Source organism: Anolis sagrei, chromosome 11 (assembly GCF_037176765.1).
Source record: "Anolis sagrei isolate rAnoSag1 chromosome 11, rAnoSag1.mat, whole genome shotgun sequence".
Taxonomy (NCBI): Eukaryota; Metazoa; Chordata; class Lepidosauria; order Squamata; family Dactyloidae; genus Anolis; species Anolis sagrei.
The window spans coordinates 18,747,160-18,774,368 of record NC_090031.1 but is presented as its reverse complement, the minus strand read 5'-3'; the positions used below and the strand labels follow the sequence as shown (position 1 = coordinate 18,774,368).

Genomic DNA, 27,209 nt, shown 5'->3' with positions numbered 1-27,209 from the left:
AGTAATCTGGCTGGACTAGTTGGATTATTATTATTACTACTGCTACTATTATTATTATTATTATTATTACTTATTTCTATCCCCAAGGGGACTCTGAGGGTTAACAACCAATATTGGCAATTATTCAATGCCATAAAAACAAGGCTGAGACAACGTAACATTGATTTTAGATTACGTGGTTTTAATAATTGGTTTTATATTGGGTTTAGATGTTTTTAATATATTGGTTTTCATATATATGTTTACTTTATTTCTATGCTTGTGTGGCATTGAATTGTTGCGTATTGTAAGCCGCTCTGAGTCCCCTTTGGGGTTATGCTCGGGTATAAATATAGTAAATAATAAATCAATAAATAACCCACTGCACCCTAACCCAAAACAAACCACATCTACATCAAAAGTAACCACAGATTAACAAGAATAAAATTATGACGTAAGAAATATACAAATATTAGAATAGAATTGTGTTTAATTTTAATTATTATTCTTACACAAAAATATTTTTATTATTGAATTATTCTTTATTAATATTGAATTATTATTTATATATGTATTTTATTATGATTATATTACATAATGATGATTATTATATCCTAGAATTGTTTGATTTTATTATTATAGAATTGTCTTATTTCAATTATTTTTATTACATTATTCTTATCATTGAATTATTATTCTTTATGTTTATTTTTATGTTATATAGCTATGGTTATACATATGAAACAAAGCATATACAAATTATAGAATAATTTTATTATATAATTATTATTTAATGTTATTATTGAATTATTATTAATTACGATGAATTATTTTTATATATTTATTTCTACTTTATTTATTTTAATTATTATTGAATTATTATTATTGAGTTATTTATTTATGTTTATATTTATATTATTATTATTATTATTACTGTATTTTGATACCTCTGAAAGCAAGGCAAGGTCTTGGATGCAACATTATTCCTTCTCATTTCCAAAGGGATTAACGGTAACATGATGGGAAGCAGACATTACCTTCCTCTTCAGCTCTGGACACTCGTCTTCTTAATGGTTTCTAAACAAACAAACAAACAAACAAACAAAACAATCAAAAAGATGCTTCCAGATAGACAACACATCTATACACATAAGAAAAGGGGAAAATGTGAAAAATGTGTATGTGTGTATGTGACAGAGGTGTCCACTTACACAGACAAACTTCCACGAAAAGCGCTCCTTCTAAGGACATTGCAAGTTAGAGTGAGCGTCACATCCCAGGGTTCCTTTCTCTCTCCATTGATGTGGAATTTGCATTACCCCCGCCCACTGGCTCTCCCTTAACCCTTTCCTATTCTTTTCTATGGTGCACAGCAATCAGAGGAATGGAACAGGGCTTTCAGGGACTGACTCAACAGGATGGAAGTTGTAGTTCACCCTGCATCAGCACACAACACTGTGACCCACCAACAATGGGCCTGGGTCACATTTGGCATACAGAACCCCCAGGAACAGGTTTGAGGGGAATTGACCTTGATTGATAGGAGTTGTAGTTCACCTATATCCAGAGAGAACTGTGAACCTAACCATAAATGAATATGAACCACCAGGCCCGTAGCCAGGATTTTGTTTCGGGGGGGGGGGGGGGGGGCTGAGTTTGATTCGGGGGGGGGGGGCTGAGTCTGATTGAAAGAGGATCTACCCTAGCAAACCTTGTGTATCGTTACCCCAATACCCCCATGCATATGGGATATATTGAGCATGGTGATCAGATCATTATATGAATAAACATAACAGTTTAAATAATGTACCAGTAAGGCCTTTTCACAGACCACCATGAGAATTGGGGGGGGGGGGGTGAAGTTGTTGTATCCCCAGTTCTTGTGTTACAATCACTGCTGTGCTGTATGCAAGCTGACTGGTTTCTTCCATTGTTGCTATCTCAATAGTTGCAAGTGCAGCATTCACATCATCCATTAGAGGTGCCAGATGTTTTCTTGATACTCTTTTCAATGTTGGCAGTCTTTGCCTTTCTTCCTTCAATGCAGCATGGGTCAATTTTTTTCCCTTTAAGTTCTTCTTGCCTTGTAGTCAATGTGCCAGGTGTAGTATAAGCAATGGTCACAGGCTCTTCATGCTCATTGTCTTGAAAAATTCCTGCATTTTCTTCTGGCTCTGTATGTTCAGTGGGCTCAGAAGTCATTAGATCTTCTGCAGTTGTCTCCACAGTTGTTTGTTCTTCTGTTTCACAATTGCTTCTAATTTCTTTAAGTTTGACTTCACTGAGCACCTTTTTCTTGGTGATGTATCTCCTCTGGTCAGCAAGTTATTATTATTGTTATTATTATTATTATTATTATTATTATTATTATTATTACTCCACCTTTCTCCCCATGAGGATTTGAAGCTGGCTAACAAAAACATTATTATTATTATTATTATTATTATTATTATTTCTTTCCTGCTGTTCTCCCCATGGGGACTTCAAGTCAGCTAACCATAACATGGTTATGATGATACTTTCTAACCCACCTCCCCATGATGTCATTATAATTTTTATGATTGACATTTTTTCCCAGCCTCCCCCTGCCCCCATTGCAGTGTACAAAAGCCTGGCCAATGGGGTGCCGCTCACCCCCCGGAAGATGTCACGGACGTGGAAGTATCGGCTGAGGGCGGCACTGTAGGAGCACAGTTCGCGCAGGACATGCTCCGGGTGGGCCGAGGCACGGGCAGTCAGGTCCTGGTGGAAGACCACGTACCTGCAGCCGAGGAAGGGAGGGAGGAAGGGAGGAAGACAAGCCCCATCAGACCAGGAAGGGAAGGGGTCCCATGCCCCCCAAAAGCAAGCACCCCCTACCCAGCCCGGATGAAGTCCAGGGCAGCGTAGACCTTATCCAGCTGGGCCTTGAGCTTCTCGTCCGAGCTTTGCACACGCAGCTTGTCCACAGAGACATCCAGGTGGACCTCCCTCAACTGATGGATGGAAGGAAGGAAGGAAGGAAGGAAGGAAGGAAGGAAGGAAGGAAAGAAGGAAGGAAGGAAAGAAGGAAGGAAGGATGGATGGATGGAAGAAAGAAAGAAAGAAAGAAAGAAAGAAAGAAAGAAAGAAAGAAAGAAAAGAGGAACAGAGACCACAATTAGAACAAGGAAGGAAAGAAGGAGGTGCTGGAAGTGGTGCTGGAAGTGGTGCTGGTGGACGTGGCCTCTCCCTTCCTATCTTCGTTCCCTCTGTCCTTCCTTCTTTTTCCTCCCTTTCTTTCTTTCCTCCCTCCTCCCTGTCTTCCTCTCTCCTTCCCTTTCCATCTCTCCCGCCTTTTCCATCTTCCTTCCTTCTTTCCTTCCTTCCTTCTCTCCTCCCTTTCTTCTTTCCTCCCTTACCTTTCCATCTTCTTTCTTTCCTTATTTTCCTTCCTTCCTCGCTTTCTTCTCTCCTTCCTTCTTCCCTTCTTTCTCCCCTCCATACCTCCTTCCTTCTCTCCCCCCCCCCCCCTCTCCTTCCTTCCACCTTGCTGAGGCTCTCATGCCTGAGGCACCTCTCGTTGAGTGGGGCATGAAATAGAGCTCCCTCCCTTCTTCCTTTCTTTTCTCTCTCTTCCTTGTCTTCTTCTCTCTTTCCCTTTCCATCTCTCCCTCCCTTCTTTCCTATTACACTCTCTCTCTTCTTCCTTCTCTTTCCACCTTCCTTCCTCTCTCCCTTCCTGACATTTAATACTGATATTTATAACCCATCTTGTGGCTGGGACGGTAACTGGGTTTGTATAGTTTTTTTAATTACAATTTATTATTGTGTTGTCAAAGGCTTTCATGGCTGGAATCACTGGGTTGCTGTGAGGTTTCTGGGGCTGCCTGGCCGTGTTCTAGAAGCATTCTCCCTGATGTTTTGCCGACATCTATGGCAGGCATCCTCAGAGGTTGCGTGGTTGGTTTATATACATAGACCTCTCTTGTCTCATTTCCAACTGACCTCTCAACCTCTGAGGTTGCCTGCCACAGATACGGGCAAAATGTCAGGAGAGAATGCTTCTGGAACATGGCCAGGCAGCCAGATGAAAAACTCACAGCAACCCAATTATTGCTGTGTTTTATTGTTATTTCAATCCCCTATTGTTGTAATTTCTGTCAATTGGTGTTTTATTGTTTTTTTGTTAAATTCTATGTGTATTTCATGCACTTCACTTGCATTGTGTTGCCATGTAAGTCGCCTCAAGTCCTTTCTGGGAGATGGGGCGGGAAATAAATAAAGTTTTGCTCAAAAAGGATTTAAAAACTTGGCTCTTCCGTTGTGCCTTTGGAGAGTGACCATATACTTCTTTCTTGTTGTTCCTCCCATAGTGTTGTCCTCATACTGCACTTCCCTCCACTTTCTGAAGGCCTGTCTCCACTATTCCGTCCCCTACGAGCTTCTCCCTTACAAAGATACCTTTTTTCAAGGCTTGGGTAATGTGATGATGACGTTTTACTGTACTTATATTTTAATCTGTAATGATGATGCACTGTGTTGTTTTTGTATATTATTGTATATGAACACATGTTGTGAACCGGCCTGAGTCCCTCGTTCGAGGTAAGAAGACCGGTATATAAAACTTCTAAATAAATAAATAAATAAATATATTTTTTAATTTTTTTATCTCATCCAGAGTTTATCATTTTATATCACATATTTGGTCTGCCCGAGTCCCCTTTAGGGAGATGGTGGCAGAGTGTTAATAAAGTTTATTGTTTATTGTTGTTGTTGTTCCTTCCTTCCTTCCTCCTTCACCTCCCTCCCTTTCTTCTTTCCTCCCTTACCTTTCCATCTTTCTTCCTTCCTCATTCTTTCCTCCCTCCATTCTCCCCTCCGTATCTCCTTCCCTCTTTTTCTTTCTTTCTTTCTTTCTTTCTTTCTTTCTTTCTTTCTCCCTTTCCCTTTCCCTTTCCCTTTCCCTTTCCCTTTCCCTCCTTCTTCTTCCCTCATTCCTTCTACCTTGTGAAGGGACTCGTGGCAGGACGTGGAGTGGCGCTCCCTCCCTCTCTCCTTCCTTCCTTCCTTCCTTTTTTCCCTTTACTTCCCTCCCTTTTCCTCCCTCCCTCCTTCCCTCCACCTTGTTGAGGCTCTCGTGCTTGAGGCGCCCCTCATTGAGCCGTGCGTGGAGCTCTTCTTCCAGGCGGAGGAGGCGGTGCCGGTGGGTGTCGCGCAGGATCAGCGCCTCCTGGAAGAACTGGCTCAGGTGCCGACAGTTCACCTCCGTGTGCTTGGCCAGCCGCTCCAGGTCGCTCTGGGGAAAAGGAACAGCTTTGTCATGCGCATATTGCATATCATGAATATTGTCATATTTTATTAGTAGTGACATTTCATTATTATTGTTGTATTAGTAGTTATATATTATTCTCCTTCTCCTTCTTGTATGCCTGATCTGGCCACAGTAGTGCACACCTGTTGCACCTCAGCTAGGGTTCACCTTGCTCAAGCACTCACCAGAAAGCCCAACATAGAAATAAACAGTTTATTGAAAAAGCACACACAGTAAAAGAGTAAAAATCCAAATAGGTAAGATAAAAGGAGTCTTAAAAAAACAGAGATAAATCTTCAATACAAAGGTTAAAGAATGAACATAAATTCAAGGAGCAGGGTATAATTATGAGGTTGAATCATCCAAAGACATAAAACATCCACTTAAGTGATCCAAGAATCAAAGAACAATACACGAGCTTGAGTTCATGCTAAAATCCCAAAGACTTAAAGCAAAACTTGACCAGGACATGACTTGGAGCAGGAACAGTGACAAATGCAAGATACGCCACTTTGGCAGGAAAAACGAAATACAAAGATACAGAATGGGGGACGATGCCTGGCTTGAGAGCAGTACATGTGAAAAAGATCTTGGAGTCCTTGTGGACAACAAGTTAAACATGAGCCAACAATGTGATGTGGTGGCAAAAAAAGCCAATGGGATTTTGGCCTGCATCAATAGGAGCATAGTGTCTAGATCTAAGGAAGTAATGCTACCCCTCTATTCTGCTTTGGTTAGACCACACCTGGAATACTGTGTCCAATTCTGGGCACCACAATTCAAGAGAGATATTGACAAGCTGGAATGTGTCCAGAGGAGAGCGACTAAAATGATAAAGGGTCTGGAGAACAAGCTCTATGAGGAGTGGCTTAAGAGCTGGGCATGTTTAGCCTGAAGAAGAGAAGGCTGAGAGGGGATATGATAGCCATGTATAAATATGTGAGAGGAAGCCACAGGGAGGAGGGAGCAAGCTTGTTTTCTGCTTCCCTGGAGACTAGGACACAATGGAACAATGGCTTCAAACTACAAGAAAGGAGATTCCATCTGAACATGAGGAAGAACTTCCTGACTATGAGAGCCGTTCAGCAGTGGAACTCTCTGCCCTGGTGTGTGGTGGAGGCTCCTTCTTTGGAAGCTTTTAAACAGAGGCTGGATGGCCATTTGTCAGGTGTGATTTGAATGCAATATTCCTGCTTCTTGGCAGGGGGTTGGACTGGATGGCCCATGAGGTCTCTTCCTTCGGCCTTGAATAGATTCTCTTGGCCGCTTTTTCCGTCGCCTGACTTGCACCTGGAATTTGCTGAATGGGTGCCACCTTGTCGTGGTGGGGGGCTTAACTGCTCCAAGGATGCTGAGAGCTGTGCTGGCGGTAGTGTAACTACCATCAGGTCCAACCAAGCCAGAGAGGTCTCAGCTGAGGAGTGGAACCAAGAGCACCTAACCCATTAGCACTATGGAGAAGCAAACCAAAACGAAGTCTATACTGGCTCGGTCGACGCCCAGGATAAAAAAGGTCATGCTGGATGCTGCTGATTCTGGACATCCAGTGACAAGTGGGCTACAGAATCAAAATACGAACGAACCATCACAGAAGCGGCAGAAATATACAATGCCAGAAAACCACACTATTATTATTATTATTATTATTATTATTATTATTATTATTATTATTATATTAGTAGTGGAGAAGAGAGAGGAGGAGGAAGGACACCCTGCTCCCAGCCTTGTAATGTGTGGATTAAATAAGATTGCATGAATGGGGTCTGGCTAATGGCCTATGGCCTGCCAAGGCTGAAGGCACCATCTTTTAAGAGAAACCTTAAAATGGGAGAAACAAAGGAGGTGAAGAATTGATTAACTTTGGCATGAGAAAACCATAACCAGCCTGGGAAACTTTTGGTGTAAACCCAACAAAAGTTTTGGTGCAAACCCACCAAAAGTTGTCCCACCCTAGTCATTCCAACAGACCTCACTACCTCTGAGGATGCTCGCCATAGATGCAGGCGAAACGTCAGGAGAAAATGCCTCTAGAACAGCGTCTCTCAACCTGGGGGTCGGGACCCCTAAGGGGGTCACAAGGGGGTGTCAGAGGGGTCACCAAAGACCACCAGAAAGCACAGTATTTTCTGTTGGTCATGGAGGTTGTGTGTTGGAAGTTTGGCCCAATTCTATCATTGGTGGGGATCAGAATGCTCTTTGATTGTAGGTGAACTATAAATCTCAACAACTACAACTCCCAAATGTCAACTTCTGTTTTCCCCAAACTCCACCAGTGTACACATTTGGGCATATTGAGTATCCGTGCCAAGTTTGGTCCAGATCAATCATTGTTTGAGTCCATAGTGCTCTGTGGATGTAAGTGAACTACAACTCCAAAACTCAAGGTCAATGCCTGTCTAACCGTTCCAGTATTTCCTGTTGGTCATGGGAGTTCTCTGTGTCAAGTTTGGTTCAATTCCATCGTTGGTGGATTCTAGAATGCTCTTTGATTGTAGGTGAACTATAAATCCCATCAACTACAACTTCCAAATGTCAAAATCAATCCCTCCCCAACCCCACTAGGATTCAAATTGGGGCGTATCGGGTATTTGAGCCAAATTTGGTCCAGTGAATGAAAATACATTCTGCATATCAGATATTTACATTGCAATTCATAACCGTTGCAAAATTATAGTTATGCAGTAGCAACGAAAATAGTTTTAGGGTTGGGGGTCACCACAACATGATGAACTGTATTAAGGGGTCATGACATTAGGAAGGTTGAGAACCACTGCTCTAGAACATGGCCATATAGCCCGAAAAAACCTACAACAACCCAACACATGTTTAAGTTACGGAAGTCAGAAACAATAGCTCCTTACGTTAAGGAAGTTAAATAACATATGTTCTGGAATTGATGGAGCTTCAGCAAGTCTGAGCTGAATGACAAGTTGTCAAAACAATCAAGAAACAATAACAGCAAAAAAAACTTATACATAAGGAGAGCCTTTTTTCTTTGACAGGTGTGTCCGATCCGTGAGGAATACAGAGCCTGAACACCCGCCTTCTTCCAAGATGGACTGAGTGAAGAAGGGTGGTGAGTATGAATGGTTAAATGAATGTATTAGGAGTGAATGCTGAGTATATGTGGTTCCCCCTTTGTCCGTGTAACCAATATATATAGCTATAATAAAACACAGCATTGAGTCTGTGTGTCTAGTTCTTTCTTCAAAAAGGCCTGATTAGCAACCTATCCCACTGGAAAAGGATGAAAGGACCGAAAACTCACGTCCATCTTCTCCACTTCGGCCTCGAAGCGGCTCTGGAGCCTCCCCACCAATTGGAAGAAATCTGGGTTCACGACCTTCTCGGCCTCCTCTTCGGTGCAGACCTTCATCTTCAGCAGCTTTTGCTGGAGGAGAAAAAGAGTACAAGGGATTATTATATATAGTATATAATATTAAAATGTTAAAATATATTATATATATATATATATATATATATATATATATATATATATAATATTAATATACAATATCATAATATAATATATAACATAATATAATAATGACAATAATATTAATATGAATAATAGAAATGCCAACTTAACTCATCTTTGGCAAGCCATGAGTCTCTCCTTTCTTAGGGACAAATAATAGCAATAATAATAATGATAATAATAATACTACAAATGTCTACTCAACTGTTATTTGACACAGTCTCTTTTTTAGAGGGAAAAAATGAAATAATAATAATGATGATGATAATAATAATAATAATAATAATAATACAAATGTCTACTCAACTGTTCTTTGACACACTGTCTCTTTCTTAGAGGGAAAAAGTGAAATGATGATGATGATGACAATAATAATACCAATGCCAACACAACTCTTCTTTGACATGCCAGGAGTCTCTTTCTCTCTAATAATAGCAGTAATATTATTATTATTATTATTATTATTATTATTATTATTATTGGTATCAATAATACAAATGCCAACTCAACTCTTCTTTGTCATGCTGTGAGTCTCTTTCTCTCTAATAATAATAGTAGTAATAATAATAATAATATAAATGCCAACTCAGGCTGCTTCAGGAGCTCTTCTTTGAGGGATGTCACCTCTTAATTCCATGGCTCTGCCATTCTGGGATGTGAGATGCTTATGCATATATGCATCAGATGTAAATCAAGTATAAACAATAGGATGAAAAACTTAAATTATAATTAGACACACACACGCACACGCACACACGCACACACACACACACACACACAAATATATATATATATATATATATATATATATATATATATATAGGAATTGAAGAGAGATAACACTACCGAACCTTGGCCTCCTGCACTTTGGAGAGACACTCTTGGCAGACCTTCTCGTACTGGATGCGGATCCTCATCATGAATTGGACGTTGTGTGTATCTGAAGGCCAAAAGAGACACAATGAATGTATAAGGGGATTGTCTTCCAACGCGTCTCCCTCCCGAACGAAGGTGCAGGAGCTCCGTCCTTACCAATGCGCTTGTTCAAAGCGACGAGGGACTCGTACCATTCATTCACCTTGGCCTTGGAAGGAGACAGAGGCAGTAAATCGCTGGAAAGGAGAAGATGCAGGAGAGGCATCTCAGTGCAGGACAAAGTCCATGGGTTACAGACATATGACTCACAGTTAAGGACAGGGCTGGACTGGATGTCCTTTGGGGGTCCCTTCCAAATCAATGATACTGTATCTATCTCATATATAGGGTTGAATGAAAAGTAATGCTTCCACTTTTGTTACTTGAGTTTGGATGGGAATATTTTAATAAATCAAACACAGAAATAATCCTTATAATGTGCTCTTTAATGACCACTATTCGCTTTTTCACATAATCACCAGACAATCGGATATATTTCTGCCAACAATGAACAAGTTTTCTGAAGCCATCACAGAAGAAGTCGACATTCTGTTTCCGCAACCAGCATCCCATAGTTCTCTCAACGTCTTCATCAGAAGCATAATTATGTCTCTGCAGATCTTCTTTCATTATCGGGAACAGATGGAAGTCAGGTGGTGCTAAATCTGGACTGTATGGAGGATGCTGTACAGTGGTGAGATCCAGTCTCTGAAGTTTAAAGTCTGTGCGCTTTCATTTCAGGCATCAGCATCCTGGGTACCCATCGTGCACAGATTTTCCGATAGCCAAGCACAGCAATAATGTGACCCACACGTTCTTATGAAATGCCGATCATGCTTTAAATTTCTCTCTGAGGGATACGACAATTATCCTGATGAATCTCCTTTGGGGTGACACCTTCTGCTGTCAAGAATTCAATTACTGCACATTGCTGAAGTCGCATTGACCGACCGTCTGCGCAGGGTTCCATACTTTGCACTTTAACAACACAACCACTCAATGCTAAGGCTTCCCGCCAAAATGGAACTGTAGAGGAGAGTCTACTGAACAAGCCAGTACCTACCACATACCAGTACTGCCATCTGTTGAGTTATGAAGGTGGAGGCATTACTTTTCATTCAACCCTTGTATGTATACACACACACAGAGGCAGTCCTCAAGTTAGAGACATATGACTTCCCAACAACTCCTGTTAAAGAAGAATGGGGCTGAGGCCACAGGAAGGGAGAGGACTCTTCCCCTCTGAATTCCTGTCATTTTCTCTTTTTCTTTCTCCCCTCCTCCTTTCCCTTTTTCTACCTTCCTTCCTTCCTTCCTTCCTTCCTTCCTTCCTTCCTTCCTTCCTTTCTTTCTTTCTTTCTTTCTCCTTCTCTCCTTCTCTTTCTTCCTCTCCCTCCCCCTTTCCTACTTCTCTTTTAATCTTTCTTTCTCCCTCCCTCCTCCCTCTTCTCTTTCCTCCTTCCTCCCATTTGCTGACCTCAGGGACCACAGCAGGGCCTTCCTCTCCTCCGTGAGCGCCAACTGGTCCTTCCTCATCTGCTGCAGCTCCATTTCCACCGCAGCCGGATTCTGGATCCTCTCGCTTCCCATGAACTCCCTGCAAGACCCCAGAGAGCACAGGAAAAAGGAGGAGAAGGGCATTGGCACAGGAAGCAGCAGCGAGGAGGAAAGCGAGGAAAAGCGGGGCTGGACTGGGTGGCCTTTCAGGGTCCCCTTCCAACTCTAGGAGGCTTTGTTTCTACGGCCTTATGCCTCTCCATCAGTCTATGGGACTGGGTGGACATCTGTTGGGAGGGATCGCATTTATGAGTGGCCCTCTTTGGGGGTCACTTTCAACTGTAGGACTGTATGATATATCCATCTTTGATCTCTCTCTCTCTCTCTCTCTCTCTCTCTCAATCATATCTATGATCATCTATCCATGGCTGGGTGGCCATCTGCCAGGAGGGATCAGATTGTGTTTTTTCCTGCATAAATACCTCACTATTTATCCTTTTTGGGGTCCTCTCACTTACATATTTTCTATTCCTACCTCATTCAGGGTTTTATCATTTTACCTCGTCCATTCGGCATATTGTGGGGAATTACAGGCACTATCGTGTGGCAGGGGAGACCTTTCTTTTCTATCCCACCGTTCCCACAATTTTATATTGTAGCAAGGGAAAGAGACTATTTCTTTATTTAAGAAAAACCTCTTTACTCTTATAAGGATTCAGTTTCTTCTTTTATATTTGCTGGGACTTTCTGTGTGCTGTTTAACCTTTGTACAGGCACTGAGACACACTTCTGTATAACAAAGTAACACAGTTTATTTATAACTTCAGGCTCCAAACACTTGTGGTTAGATTTGTGTTTTGTTGCAATCTTGAGACTTACAGTCAGTATAATATACTTGGTTTACTTTTCTGAAATAGACTTTCAATGTTTCTCATTCACAAACATGTTACTTGCTTTACACACTCTTGACTGAAATTAAGTTCTGACTAAAGCACCACTGGCTTTCTTTATGTTCCTAAAAACCTGAGCTCTATTTGACTAACTGCTTATTTCTAACAGGAGTTCCTAACTCTTTTCTCTCACAGAAGTTCCTAACTGTCTCTCAGAAACAGGAATCCCTAACTCTCTAACTGTACCTCACAAACAGCAAATCCTAACTAACACTTTTGACTCTCTAACTCCCTATATTTAAACTTTGGCTCCGCCCCTTTGGAACGTTTAGCTCGGCTCTCCCCAACTGTCATTTTGGCCTAGCAACCTATTCAAATTCTGGGCCTATGCTAATCTGCATATGACCAATCGGCTTCCATATGCAAATGAATCCTATCTCTGCTGTTGCTACCCTGTCTGTGCCTATTCTTCCCTATCTGCCATATGTAAACATAGAGCTATACACCAAAAATTTAACATAAGAGTAGCAATTTCGCTACACCTACCCATTCTAGTCGATTTTATACTGTGTTAATTTGCTTTATTTGTTTATTTTGCTACTGTATGTATTTTATTCTGATGTAATTTTTGTTGTCTGCATTTTGTATTTTATTTTGCTGTATTGTATCTTTGGGCTTAGCCTCATGTCAGCTGCCCCGAGTCTCCTTTGGGGAGATGGTGGCGGTGTATAAATAAATATTATTATTATTATTATTATTATTATTATTATGGGGACTGACTGGATGTCCTTTGGGGGGGCCCTTCCAACTCTTGTCTTATGTCTCTCCATGAGTCTGCTAATGTGTATGGGGCTGGATGGCCCTTTGATGGGGGCTGGACTGGATGGCCTTTAGGAGTCCCTTCCAACCCTAGGATTGTATAGTTCTATCATCACTGTCACAATCACAATCATCATCATTATGCAGAACCTGGGAAGGCATCAGAACCTGGGAAGGCATCGACCTATTCCTCCATGAACCTACTAATGCCTATAAGGCTGGATGTCAAGATCCCTCTGTCAAGAGGGATCAGATTGTACTTTTCCTGCATGAAAGCAGAAGGGGGTTAGACTGGATGGCCTTTGGGTGTCCCTTCCAGCTCTAGGAGACGTTGATTCTAATGTGTATGGAGCCGGATGGCTATCTGTGGGGAGGGCTTGGATGGGGGCTGTGCTGGGCTGGACTGGATGGCCTTTAGCGGTCCCTTCTAATTATGGGAGACTTTGATTCTACAGCCACATGTTTCTCCATGAGCCTGCTAACGTCTATGATTATTGCCATAATGGGATGACAAGTGTGACTTGTGACGTTTTCTTTCATGTTTTTGAGTTGCACTTCACGTCTATGAGGCTGGATGGCCCTCTGGGGCTCCCTCCCACCTGAACGCGGCCACGACGGCCTCCTTCTGCAGGGCCTTCCAGGTGCGCCTGCGCTCCTCCATGCGCCGGTGCTGCACCACCTCCCTCTTCAGGTCGGCCTCGGCCAGGTTGAGCACCAGCTGGGCAATGGCCCTCCGGTTGGCCAGCAGCGCCTGGTTGATCATCTGTATAGAGCAAGGAAGGAAGAGAAATTTCCCCAAAACAGGCATCTTGTAAAGAGCAAGGAAGGAAGAGAAATTCTCCCAAAACGGGCATAGAAAAGTACAAAGAGAATACTTTGCATTGAGTATTCAGCTGACAGCAAGCAATTCCTGAGCTTAAGGAAGCAACATGCAGAAACATTATTATTATTATTATTATTATTATTATTACAAACATCTAACAAATCTCACAAAATTTCCTATCTTCTGTACATGGATGACCTGAAGCTGTATGGGAAAACCGAACCTGAGATCCAATCTCTGACTAACACTGTCCGAATCTTTAGCACTGATATCAACATGGAGTTAATTGTCAAGGAATGTTCAGGCCCAGCCGGGAGATCAACATAATTAATCTTATTATCAGTCGCTGTTTCTCCCTCCCAGAAAGAAAGGAGCAAAAGCATACAGGGAATCCATTGGGAGGAGAAAAGGTGGGGGACAAATAATAATAATACTGGGTGCAGTGCCTAAAGACCTTGGGTTGCACTTAAACACAACCAGCACTGACAAAATTACCATCTGCCCGCAGCAAAAGGCCACCTTACTGGGATCTGCACACATTATTCGCCGATATATCCCACAGTCCTAGATACTTGGGAAGTGTCCGACATGTGATCCAATACATCAGCCAGCAGAGTGTCTGCTGTGGACTCATCTTGTTGTGTTTTGTGTTTCAAATAATAATAATAATAATAATAATAATAATAATAATAATATACTGTGGTTTTGTGTCAGTAAAATAATAATAATAATAATAATAATAATAATAATAATAATAATAATAATAATGGTAGTGATCAACTGCATGGATTTTGGCTAAAATATCTGACTAGCCTACATGCAAAAATGGCACAACAATTCAATGAGATGCTAAAAAAAGTAAGTATCAGTGAATGGTTAACAACTGGGAGAACATATCTGATACAAAAGGATCCAGCAAAAGGAGCAGCACCAGGAAACTACAGGCCAATAACATGTCTGCCCACTATGTTTAAAACTATTGACTGGCACCATAGCTGACAGAATTCAAGACTATCTTGAAGAGAATAACATCTTGCCAAATGAACAGAAATGCAACAAACGGAAAATCAGGGGCACAAAAGACCAGTTATTAATTGACAAAATGATTCAGGAGAACTGTAAAAGCAGAAAAACCAATCTTCACATGACGTGGATTGACTACAAAAAAGTCTTTGACTCACTCCCACACAGTTGGCCATCAAGTGCCTAGACACCATCGGGATTTGTAAAAACATTGGCACCTTTATTGAAAATATGATGAAGCACTGGAAAACTGAACTGTTTGTTGGAAATGAAAACTATGGTCTTCTCAACATCAGAAGAGGAATTTTCCAGGGAGACTCATTGTCCCCACTGCTTTTCATCATTGCCATGATCCCTCTGTCAACAAACTTACAAAAAACAAACCTCTGCAATCAAATGTCTCAGAGATCTCACAAAATTTCAAATCTGCTGTAAATGGAGGACCTGAAGCTGTATGGGAAAACTGAAGCTGAAATCCAGTCTCTGACTAACACTGTCCAAATCTTTAGCACTGATATCAACATGGAGTTTGGTTTGGACAAATGTTCCACAGTGGCACTGAAGAAGGGAAAAATCATTGAAAGTGAGGGCATAAATATGCCCAATGGCCAAGCAATACAGTGTCACCAGCCAGAGGCCTATAAATATCTGGGCATACTACAGCTGGACAACATCAAACATGAGCATGTGAAAACTATGGTCAGCAAAGAATACTTTCATAGGGTCAGCTCAATGGAGGCAATACCACCAAGGCCATAAACACCTGGGCCATACCTGTCATAAGATACACTGCTGGCATCATAAACTGGATGCCGGCAGAACTGGACGATTTGGACAGAAAAACAAGTAAACTCATGACCATTTGCAATTCATTACATCTTCGCATTACATTACCTAGAAGGTCTGGTGGCAGAGGACTTTTACAAGTAAAACAAGCAGTTGTAGAACAGCGACATGCCCTGGCAGAAGATGGAAAGGAAAGCCAAAAACCTGTTTTAATTGAAGTCAATAATCTGAAACTTCTCAACGTACAACAGGCAAAGAACCAGTACAAGAAAACTGCACTACAAACCAGAGGGGGGGCTGGCACAACAAAGCATTGCATTGACAAAATTGAAGGAAAAGTTGATAAGGAGAAGACCTGGTGATGGCTCACGAATGGAACACTGAAGAAGGAGACAGAAGGCCTGATTCTTGCAGCCCAGGAGCAAGCCATCAGGACAAATACAATTAAGGCCAGGATTGAAAAATCAGCTGTTGACCCAAAATGCAGACTGTGCAAGGAAGCGGATGAAACCATGGATCATATCCTCAGCTGTTGCAAGAAAATCGCACAGATGGACGACAAACAAAGGCACAACTCTGTGGCCCAAAGGATTCACTGAAACTTATGTCACAAGGACCACCTGCCAGGAGTCAAGAACTGGTAAAGGGATCATAAGCCTGCAAAGGGAGTGGAAAATGAACACGCAAAAATATTGTGGGACTTTCGAATCCAGACTGACAAAGTTTTGGAACACAATACACCAGACATCATGATTATGGAAAAGAAAGAAGTTTGGATGATTGATGTCGCCATTCCAGGCAACAGTCGCACTGAGGAAAAACAACAGGAAAAACTCCGGTTTCTTCAGCAGTGGAGATACCATCGCCTCTTTTAAACCCTCTGGAAAAACTCCTTGCTCAAAGGAGCTATTTATTATATTATTATATTCAACAGAGGTTCATGTAATCCCTCTAGGCAAGATTTTACTAGCCAGGAGGGACACGGATCGAGGGAGCAGGTGGTCGGCCTAGCTGCAGTCATGATCCTATCGACGGCCTCTCAATCCAGCAGGGTTAACCAGTCGCGGATGGGCCCAGCAAGTGGCCACGAAGTCTCAAGTTCACTTACTGTATCAATCGTGGCAGGGAGAACCCGTTGGAGAATCAAGATCTTGTCTGCGAAATAGCTCCAGAAAACCTCAGCAGAAGGGGCCAGATCATTATTGTTTGGGATGGTAGGGATTGTCATCAGAGATCCAATAATCTTAAATAATTGTGCTGGGTGTGAGCTCGCAGACGCTATCAAGGAAGCATAATGAACATTTTTGGCCTCAGTGATAGCATGCTCATAAGACTTTCTGAAACTCTTATAAGCTGATCTCGATTCCTCGTCACGGAGTTCCCACCACACAACCTCTAGCCGTCTCTTCTCCCGTTTCATCTCACGGAACTTCTCGGTAAACCAAGGAGACCGATTTTTGCGGGGTCGGAGAGGGTGTCTAGGGGCGATCTCATCGAGTGCCTTGGACAATTTGGTGTTCCATATATCCACTTGCACCTCCAGTGAGTTGCTGACAGGTTCCATGGCCTTCAGAGCATTCAGGAACCTGGCCGGCTCCATAAGTCTCTTCGGGCGAACCCAAATAGGTTCGGTGCCCAGACCGGGTGAGGTGGTATGCTCTATATGGATTCCTAGGGCACAGTGGTCCGACCATGGAACCTCCAGAACTGAGGTTAGGGTCACTTGGATTCCAACTCCGAAGATCAGATCTAGTGTGTGTCCTGCTTGATATGTAGGCCCAGTATTATAAAGTGAGAGTCCTAGTGTCACCATGGTCAACACAAATACAGATCTCGTTTGCTGTGACATACTGTGTTTTTGCGTCAGTAAAATAATAATAATACATTCTAATACTAATAATGGATACATAACCGCTTTGAGTCTCCTTTTGGAGAGAAAAACAGGGTGTAAATAAAGATTATTATTATTTTATTATTATACTAATAATGGATACATAACCACTTTGAGTCTCCTTAGTGGGGAGATAAAGTGGGGTGAAAATCACCATAACAACAACAACAAGAATAATAATAATAATAATAATAACAATACATCATCAATTAGGATAGGAGGAGAAAGGAAAACAACAACAACAACAACAATAGGCATTCACAGGAATGAGGGGGAAAGAAGAGATTCCTCCTCCGCCTCGCTTAATGCTCTCGATCTGCTTCTCATTGAGGACTAGAGACTTGAGCAGTATAGGGTTGGATGCCAGTTACCATGGCCTCCTTGTGGATGAAGCGATGGACATCAGCCTTCAAGAGGTAAGCCACGTCCTCCAAGATCTGGGTGTATTTGGCCAACAGGAGCTTGATCTGGAAAGCAAAGCAGGAGAGTATATAAATATTAATAATAATAACAAAAACACTAGGTAACACAATTTTTGTTCCTGGGGTGTAAATGTCATTCCTAATAATGTAAAAATGAATCCCTTTTATACAATATAAATAACAATAACCATAATAAAGGATCCAATAATAATAATAATTACTGTAAAATATAATATTGAAATAAATAAAAATAAAAATAAAATAAATAAATAATAATATATAAAAATAAATCCCTTTTATACAATATAAATAATAATCACAATAAACAATCCAATGATAATAACTATACAATATAATAATAATAATGATAAAGAAAGAAAAAATAGGTAAAATGAAAAATATAACTAATTAATAATATAAAAATAAATAACTTTTATATAATATAAATAATAAATATATACTAAATAAAATAATAATTATGCAACACTGTAATAATAAGAAATATAAATATAAATAAATATATATAATGCTATAATAAAAATTATATAATATAATAACAACATAAATTATAATAAATACATATATTATATTAATAAATAAAATAATTAAATATACATAAACAATAATTGATAATATAAATAATAATACAATAATAATATAAATGATGATATAATAAAAATAGGTACAAATAAAAATAAGAATAATAAAACAAAATTCCATGATATTATAATAATAATAATTAAAAGCACAAATGTAACTATATAATAATTATGTGTATAATTATATGTAATGATATAATAATTATATATATATATATATATATATATATATATATATATATATAATCCAATAATAATAATAATAATAATCTATATAAATAAAAAAAGTTTATGAGATTAACATAACTCAAAACCACTGGACAAATTGACACCAAATTTGGACACAAGACACCGATCAGGCTAACGAGTGACCATTACTCATAAAAACACTGAAAAACACAGCAGAAGAGACTTAAAAAGCCAAAAACAAAAAATACATTACAACGCATGTGCACAACCACATATATATACACAAACACACATAAATACACATATACACAAATATATACACACACAAAGCACATATACACAGACTGGGCCACAGCAAAGTGTGGCAGGGGACAGTTAGTGATAATAAATAATGACACAATACAGTCAAACATCAGACCTCAGGACTCCATAACACTGATCAGCCTATCAGGAATGCAAAGCAGTTACTGCTACCCTGTTTTGGGCTGGCATGGCACTCACCTGCTGGGCACGATCCCGCTCCGCGCTGCGCAAGGCCTCCTCCAGGTCCCGCAGCCACTGCCGCCTCTGCAGGGTCTCCCGCAAGGCGAGGTCCCAAATCTCCTCAAAGTCCTTCCGGGAAGGAGAACACTCAATTCATTCCAAAGGTGCATTGGGGGAACCTTGTAAGGCTTGGGCACCAGGGCCTATGATCTATCTCTCCATCATATCTATGGTCATCTATTGATAGCTGGGTGGCCATCTGTCAGGAGGGATCAGACTGTATGTTTCCTGCCAAATGGCAGGAAGAAGGGGGCTGGGCCATCTGTTAAAATGACTTTGACTGTGTCTTCCTGCATAATGGCAGAAAGGGGAGGCTGGACTGGATGCCCTCTGGGGGCCCCTTCCAATGGAGTATCCTTGGCCATCTGTTGGGAAAGATCAGACTGTGTGTTTCCTGCATAATGGCAGAAAGGGGGAGGCTGGACTGGATGTCCTCTGGGGGTCCCTTCCAATGGAGTCCCCTTCTCTGGAGGTTTTAACAAATGCTGGATAGCCGTCTGTCAGGAGGGCTTTGACTATGTGGCAGAGGAAGAAGGGACTGGGCTGGCTCCCCTCTGGGGGCCCCTTCACCTGTATGGTGTAGGCCTGGAGGCCGGCATCGTCGGCCAACCTTTGGAAGAGCCGCTCGATGCTTTGGTCGGAGGCCGAAAGGTTGGCCAGGAACTGCTTCCCGGGCTCCACGAGGCAGCGCTCCATTTTCTGGAAGGGAAGAGAAGCTTATTGTTATCATCATTATTATTAATAATACTGTAGCATTAATGCAGCTTGACACCACTTTACGGAATTGGCGTTCACAAAGGCTTAAGCGCAAGCCTCCTCTGGTCGACATAATACATTCTTTCTCCCTCTCAATGTGTTTCGGGCCCAACCTACCTTCCCCACTTGCACCATGTCCTGCCTCAGGGCAGCCAGGCCTCCCTCATAGCGGCGCTTCCTGCTCTCCGACAGGCGCTCCAGGATGTCGCTGTGCTTCTTCTCCGGAACTGCAGGGAACATCACCATTATTAGCACTGTTATTATTATGGGTTCTCCTCCACTTCATCCTGGGAAGAAGGTGCTATTTGGTGCCATTAAGAGGGCTCTGTCCTATTATTATTATTATTATTATTATTATTATTACAAGCGTTGAATGAAAACTCATGTCTCCACTTTCGTAACTCCTCAACACATGGCTGTACTGGTATGTGGCAGGTACTGGCTTGTTTAGTAGACTCTCCTCTAGAGTTTCATTTTGGTGAGAAGCCTTAGCATTGAATGGTTGTGTTCTTAAAGTTCCAAGTATGTAACCGTGCGCAGACGATCGGCCAATGCAACAGATTGATTCAGGACAATTATCATATCACTCAGAGAGAAATTTAAAGCATAATCGGCATTTCACAAGAACGTGTGGGTCACATTATTGGTTTGCTGGGCTATCGGAAGATCTGTGCACAATGGGTACCCAGGATGCTGACGCCTGAAATGAAAGCGCACAGTCTTCGTCCATGTCGGCTTCCGAAAACTTGTTCATTGTTGGCAGAAATGTATCCAATTCTCTGGCGATTATGTCGAAAAGTGAATAGTGGTAGTTAAAGAGCACATTCTAAGAATTAATTCTGCGTTTGATTTTTTAAAATATTCCCATCCAAACCCAAGTAACGAAGTTGGAGGCATTACTTTTCATTCAATCCTCATAATAGTATTATTATTATTACTATTATTATTATTATGGTTCCCCTTCTTCATCTTGAAAAGAAGTGACTCCTTGGTGACACAAAGAGGGCGCTGTCCTATTATAATTAATATTGTTATTGTGCCATAAAGAGGGATTTATTATTGTTGTTATTTATTTATTTAATTACCGTATTTGTCAACGCTGAAGGGGACTCAATGCAGACTTACACATAGGCAAGTATTCAATGCCTTAAAAACAACGTGCAATTGAAATAAACATTTCAATTAAGACATAAATTAATACACATTAAAACAGTTAAAAAGATTACATCAATGATTAAAAACACATACTCCACAATTGTAATCCGAGGCCATTCCAATAGTAATTAAGCATATTCCATATCCTTCTATTGCCCTTCTCCGGAGACTTGATCCCAAAACCATGTTCTCACTCTCTTTCTGAAGGCCAGAAGGGAGGGGGATGATCTAATATCACTGGGGAGGAAGTTGTTGTTGTGGTTATCCAGCTGTTTTTCTTCAATCCTGCTCTCGCCTGGGATTGCAACATCGACAATGCACACATTGTTTTCCCCCCACAATCGTGAGGTCAGGAGTCTTGTGCTCCAAAACTCTGTCAGTCTGAATTCGGAAGCCCCAGAGCAGTTCAATGTGTTCATTTTTTGTAACTTTTTCCGGCTTGTGATCCCACCAGTTCTTTGTCGCAGGCAGATGGTATTTGTGGCACAAGTTCCAATTAATCATCTGAGCAACGGTGTTATGCCTCTGCTTGTAGTCTGTCTGCACGATCTTCTTGCAGCAGCTGAGGATGTGATCTATTGTTTCATCTGCTTCCTTGCAGAGTCTGCACTTGGGATCTGTCATCGACTTTTCTATTCTGGATTTGATGGCATTTGTTATAACGGTTAGTTCTTGTGCTGCCAGACTCAGACCCTCCTTATTATTATTATTATTATTATTATTATTATCAGAAACACCTCAAGATGAGTCCACAGCAGACTCTCTGCTGGCTGTTGTATTGGATCACACGTCAGACACTTCCCAAGCTGTTGTTGTTACTCTATTACTATTATTGTTATTATTATTATTATTATTATTATTATTATCTATATATATATAAATGCTCTGTGCATAATGAGTACCTTAAAAACAAAATAACCAATGAACGAAATCACACCAAATTTGGCAACAAAATGTCTCACAACATAAGGAGTGACCATCACTCAAAAATTTATGATTTTTTCATTTGGGAGTTTTAGTTGCTGGGATTTATAGTTCACCTACAATCAAAGAGCATTCTGAACTCCATCAACGATGGAATTAAACCAAACTTGGCACACAGAACTCCCATGACCAACAGAAAATCCTGGAAGGGTTTGGTGGGCATTGACCTTGAGTTTGGGAGTTGTAGTTCACCTACATCCAGAGAGCACTGTGGACTCAAACAATGATGGATCTGGACCAAACTTGGCACAAGCACTGAATATGCCCAAATATGTACACAGGTGGAGTTTGGGGGAAATAGACCTTGACATTTGGGAGTTGTAGTCACTGGGATTTACAGTTCACCTACAATCAAAGAGCATTATGAACCCCACAAATGACAGAATCGGGGCAAACTTCCCACACAAAACTCCCATGACCAACAGAAAATACTCAAGGCCATCCAATCCGACTCCCTTCATCAGGGCAAGAAAACGTAATCAAAGCCCTCCTGACAAAGAGCCATCCAGCCATAGATAGATAGATATGATTCACACACAGAGATATAGTATCATAGATTTGAAAGGGACCCTTAAAGAAGGACAATGATATCTTGCATGTTCCAGGGTGGGCAAACCAGACACTCTCCACATCAACACTGGCAAGGAAACAGCAAGATACTGTTTACCCACAAATATAAAGAAATTGCATATATTAGAAACCAACACTTTCTCATTATTTTATTTTCCAGATCAACAGACTGGGCCACGGCAACGCGTGGCAGGGGATAGCTAGTTATTATTATTATTATTATTATTATTATTATTATTATTGTGCCATAAAGAGGATCCTCCTGTCCTGGGCCTTTCAGGGCTGTTCAACATCATCATCATCATAATTACTATTATTTTGGTTCTTCATCTTCATGCTGGAAAGAAGGGACTCTCTGCTGGAAGCTTTTGTTTCTAAAGAAGGAATCTGAAGCGGGAAGAAACTGCAAAGGACAAAGAGGGCACTTTTTGATACTTTATGTGCACGACATTCAGTAGCAAACTCTTTCTTATTGTTTCAGGGTTTTGGAAATGAAGGCGTGGCACTTGAATAAATCAATAAATCAAACAAGTAAAATAAAAGTAACGAAACGCCCCCAAGTGTGGCCACTTACTCACGATTTCGGCCAGGCCCCGGACTTCTCTGGCCGCCACCACATTCTCGCCTTCTTGGTTCCTTAGGAAGGCCAAGGCAGCGGCTTCCCTGAAACAGAAAGCTTGACTTTTAGCAAATACAATTAAAATCTGATATCGTTCTCAAATAATATTCTGTGCCCAGATATATAGATATATAGATATATATGTGTGTGTCACTCAGTGCTCTGCTTTGGGTGTCTTCTCTTGCTGAACGAGTTGTTGGGCATGCCCTGGACCCAAAGGAGCCTCAAACCAGCTATGTATTATTATTGTTATTATTATTACTAGCCGTCCCCTGCCATGCGTTGCTGTGGCCCAGTCTGTGTATATGTGTTTTGTGTGTGTATATATATGTGTATATATTTGTGTATTTGTGTTTATATGTGTATATGTATATGTGTGTAGGTGTATATGTATGTGTGTATACTGTATGTGTATATTTGTGTGTGCTTGCATCTGTATATATATGTATATGTATGTGTATGTATATATGTGTGCGTGCGTGTGTGTGTGTGTATATATATATATATACACACACACACACACACACACACAAACACTAGCTGTCCCCTGCCACGCGTTGCTGTGGCCCAGTCTGGTTATCTGCAAAATTAAGTAATGAGAAAATGTTGGTTTCTAATATATGTAATTTCTTTATGCTTGGGTTGATGTAGAGATTGTCTGGTTGGCCCACCCTGGAGCATGCAACATAGAATTGTCCTTGTTTAGGGGTCCCTTTCAAATCTATGATACTATATCTGTGTGTGTGAGAGTCATATATATCTCTCTATATCTATGGCTGGATGGCTCTTTGTCAGGAGGGCTTTGATTACGTTTTCTTGCCCTGGTAAAGGGAGTTGGACTGGATGGCCTTAAGTATTTTCTGTTGGTCATGGGCGTTCTGTATGGGAGGTTTGTCCCAATTCTGTCATAAGTGGGGTTCAGAACGCTCTTTGATTGTAGGTGAACTATAAATCCCAGTAACTCCAAATCCCAAATGTCAAGATCTATTTCCTCCAAACTCCATCTGTGTTCATATTTGGGCATTTGGAATATTTGTGTCAAGTTTGGTCCAGATCCATCATTGTTTGAGTCCACAGTGCTCTCTGGATGCAGGTGAACTACAACTCCCAAACTCAAGGTCAATGGCGACCAAACCCTTCTGCTGTTTTCAGTTGGTCTTGGAAGTCCCGTATGCCAAGTTTGGTTCAATTCCGTCATTGGTGGGGTTCAGAATGTTCTTTGATTGTAGGTGAACTATAAATCCCAGCAACTACAACTCCCAAATGACAAAATCCTAATTTTTTTAGTAAAGGACATACATTGGGTTGTTAGGTGTCTTGTGTCCAAATTCGGTGTCAATTCCCCCAGTGGTTTTTGAGGTCTGATGGTAGCACAAACGAACATTACATTTTTATTTATATAGATATATATGTGTGTGTGTATATGTGTGTGTGTGTGTGCACATGTATATGTATATTTCTGTGTTTATATGTGTATATGGGGAGCCCCCAGTGGCGCAGTGGATTAAACTGCTGAGCTGCTAAGCTTGTTGCCCAAAAGGTCGCAGGTTTGAATCCAGGGAGCCGCGTGAGTGTCCGCTGTAAGACCCAGCTTCTGCCAACCTAGCAATTCAAAAACATACAAATGTGAGTAGATCAATAGGTACTGCTCCTGCGGGAAGGTAATGGTGCTCCAAGCAGTCATGCCAGTGGCCACATGACCTTGGAGGTTTCAATGGACAACGTTGGCTCTTCAGCTTAGAAATGGAGACGAGCACCACACCCCAAAGTCAGACACGGCTGGACTTAATGTCAGGAACAAAACTTTACCTTTACCTATGTGTATATGTATATTATGTATATGTGTGTGGTTGTGTATATGCATATATGTGTGTAGGTGTATATGTAAGTATGTTGTTGTTCATTCGTTCAGTCGTCTCCAACTCTTCGTGACCTCATGGACCAGCCCACGCCAGAGCTCCCTGTCGGCTGTCACCACCCCCAGCTCCTTCAAGGTCATGTAGGTATGTATATGTGTATATTTGTGTGTGCTTACGAATATATATGTGTGTGTATGTATGTGTGCTTCTGTATATGTATATGAATATGTGTGTATATGTATATATGGTTTATTTTGGGGGGTTTTAAAGTCTGTTCTGCAGGGTTTTTGTGTGTGTTTTTAGGGGTGATGGTCACTCATGGGCCTGATAGGTATTTTGTGTCCAAATTTGGTGTCAATTCGCCTAGTGGTTTTTGAGTTATGTTAATCCCACAAACAAACATTACATTTTATTTATATAGATTATTATCTTTTAATATCCTCTTTTCTCTCCAAAAGAGAGTCTCAAAGCATCTCAAAATAAAGCCGGCATGATATCATTTCTAACCTAAACATATAGAAATTCTCTTTCCCCTTATGATTATATTTATTCACCTGCAGAGGACAGGGTTCTCGACGTGGTCGTCGTTGGGCATGCCCTCGACCCAGTCCCGCTGCCGCTGGGAAAGGAAGCCATGGCCGGAACACACTTCAGGGTCGTGCACCACAGGGATGGCTCCGGGGGGTGGGGGGACCACCTTCCCCTGCGCACGCTTGCTCCGGGACACCCCCAAGGAGCGCACCAGGCTGACCTGTCCAACACAAAGGCACCATTATTGCGCTATGTCACACCATGATTTTTGCTTCTGCGTTATCAATGTCATTTCCTACTTGGTGCTATCAAACAAAACATTTCAAACGTTTACTAAACTGAAAGAACTTTATTTTTGGAAAATGATGATAATAACAACAACCTCAAGGTGACAATAAATAAAATAATATAAATAATATAATACTATATCATTATCAATAATAATAATAACTTCAAAATAATAACTTCAAAATAATAATATAAAATATTACATATTATCAGTACTACTGTACTATTGTTCTCTGAAGGAGAACAATAGTAACTCAAAATGCCAGATATATCGTGCGCAATGCTTGAACTGTAATGGACCCCAAGTAGTGCGAAGAGCCTGATTTTAGGCTAGGCTAGCTTTCTTTTTAAACTGTGATAATTTAATGTGCGTTCTTAATTGCTTAATTTTAATTTCATGTTAAATGGCAGGAAATAAATAAAGTTTAATGTATCGTCGAAGGCTTTCATGGCTGGAATCACTAGGTTCTTGTGGGTTTTTTCGGGCTATAGGGCCATGTTTTAGAGGCAATTTTTCTCCTGACGTTTTGCCTGCATCTATGGCAAGCATCCTCAGAGGCAGTGAGGTCTGCTGGAATTAGGACAATGGGTTTATATATCTGTGGAATGGCTGGGGTGGGGCAAGGAGCTCTTCCCTGCTGGAGCTAGGTGTGAATGTTTAGCTGATCACCTTCATTAGCATTTGAAGGCCTGGCTGAGCCTGGGAAAATGTTCTGTTGAGAGGTGTTAAGATGTGCCTGGTTGTTTCCTCTCTGCTGTTTTGCTGTTGTAATTTTAGAGTTTTTTAATACTGGTAGCCAGATTTTGTTCATTTTCATGGTCTCTTCCTTTCTGTTGAAATTGTCCACATGCTTGTGGATTTCAATGGCTTCTCTGTGTAGTCTGACGTGGTGGTTGTGAGAGTGGCCCAGCATTTCTGTGTTCTCAAATAATATACTGTGTCCAGGCTGGTTCATCAGGTGCTCTGCTATGGCTGACTTCTCTGGTTGACGTAGTCTGCAGTGCCTTTTATGTTCCTTGATGCGTGTCTGGGTGCTGCGTTTGGTGGTCCCTATGTAGACTTGTCCACAGCTGCATGGTATACGGTAGACTCCTGCAGAGGTGAGAGGATCCCTCTTGTCCTTTGCTGAACGTAGCATTTGTTGGATTTTCTTGGTGGGTTTGTAGATTGTTTGTATGTTGTGTTTCCTCATCAGCTTCCCTATGCGGTCAGTGGTTCCCTTGATGTATGGCAGGAACACTTTTCCTCTGGGTGGATCTTCATCTTTACTCTCGTGGCTTGTTCTTGGTCTTGCAGCTCTTCTGATGTCTGAGGTGGAGT

The 27,209-nt window shown here is 41.2% G+C and overlaps 1 protein-coding gene across 6 annotated transcripts in view; it reads right to left on the bottom strand.

Moving 5' to 3' along the window:
* CCDC180 (coiled-coil domain containing 180) overlaps positions 1 to 27,209 on the bottom strand; it is a 52,240-nt gene that overhangs the window by 23,602 nt on the left and 1,429 nt on the right. For all 6 annotated transcript variants that reach the window (XM_067471993.1, XM_067471994.1, XM_067471995.1 and 3 more), the window contains exons 2-16: positions 25,624 to 25,820; positions 23,166 to 23,254; positions 20,000 to 20,109; positions 19,697 to 19,825; positions 19,085 to 19,195; positions 17,745 to 17,840; positions 13,450 to 13,613; positions 11,122 to 11,241; positions 9,762 to 9,841; positions 9,581 to 9,669; positions 8,520 to 8,642; positions 5,063 to 5,236; positions 2,839 to 2,954; positions 2,614 to 2,740; positions 1,017 to 1,056 (exon numbers count right to left, since the gene is read on the bottom strand). In XM_067471993.1, coding sequence (XP_067328094.1) covers positions 1,017 to 1,056; positions 2,614 to 2,740; positions 2,839 to 2,954; positions 5,063 to 5,236; positions 8,520 to 8,642; positions 9,581 to 9,669; positions 9,762 to 9,841; positions 11,122 to 11,241; positions 13,450 to 13,613; positions 17,745 to 17,840; positions 19,085 to 19,195; positions 19,697 to 19,825; positions 20,000 to 20,109; positions 23,166 to 23,254; positions 25,624 to 25,820 — 1,765 coding nt within the window. The remainder of the gene's footprint in view (positions 1 to 1,016; positions 1,057 to 2,613; positions 2,741 to 2,838; positions 2,955 to 5,062; positions 5,237 to 8,519; positions 8,643 to 9,580; positions 9,670 to 9,761; positions 9,842 to 11,121; positions 11,242 to 13,449; positions 13,614 to 17,744; positions 17,841 to 19,084; positions 19,196 to 19,696; positions 19,826 to 19,999; positions 20,110 to 23,165; positions 23,255 to 25,623; positions 25,821 to 27,209) is intronic.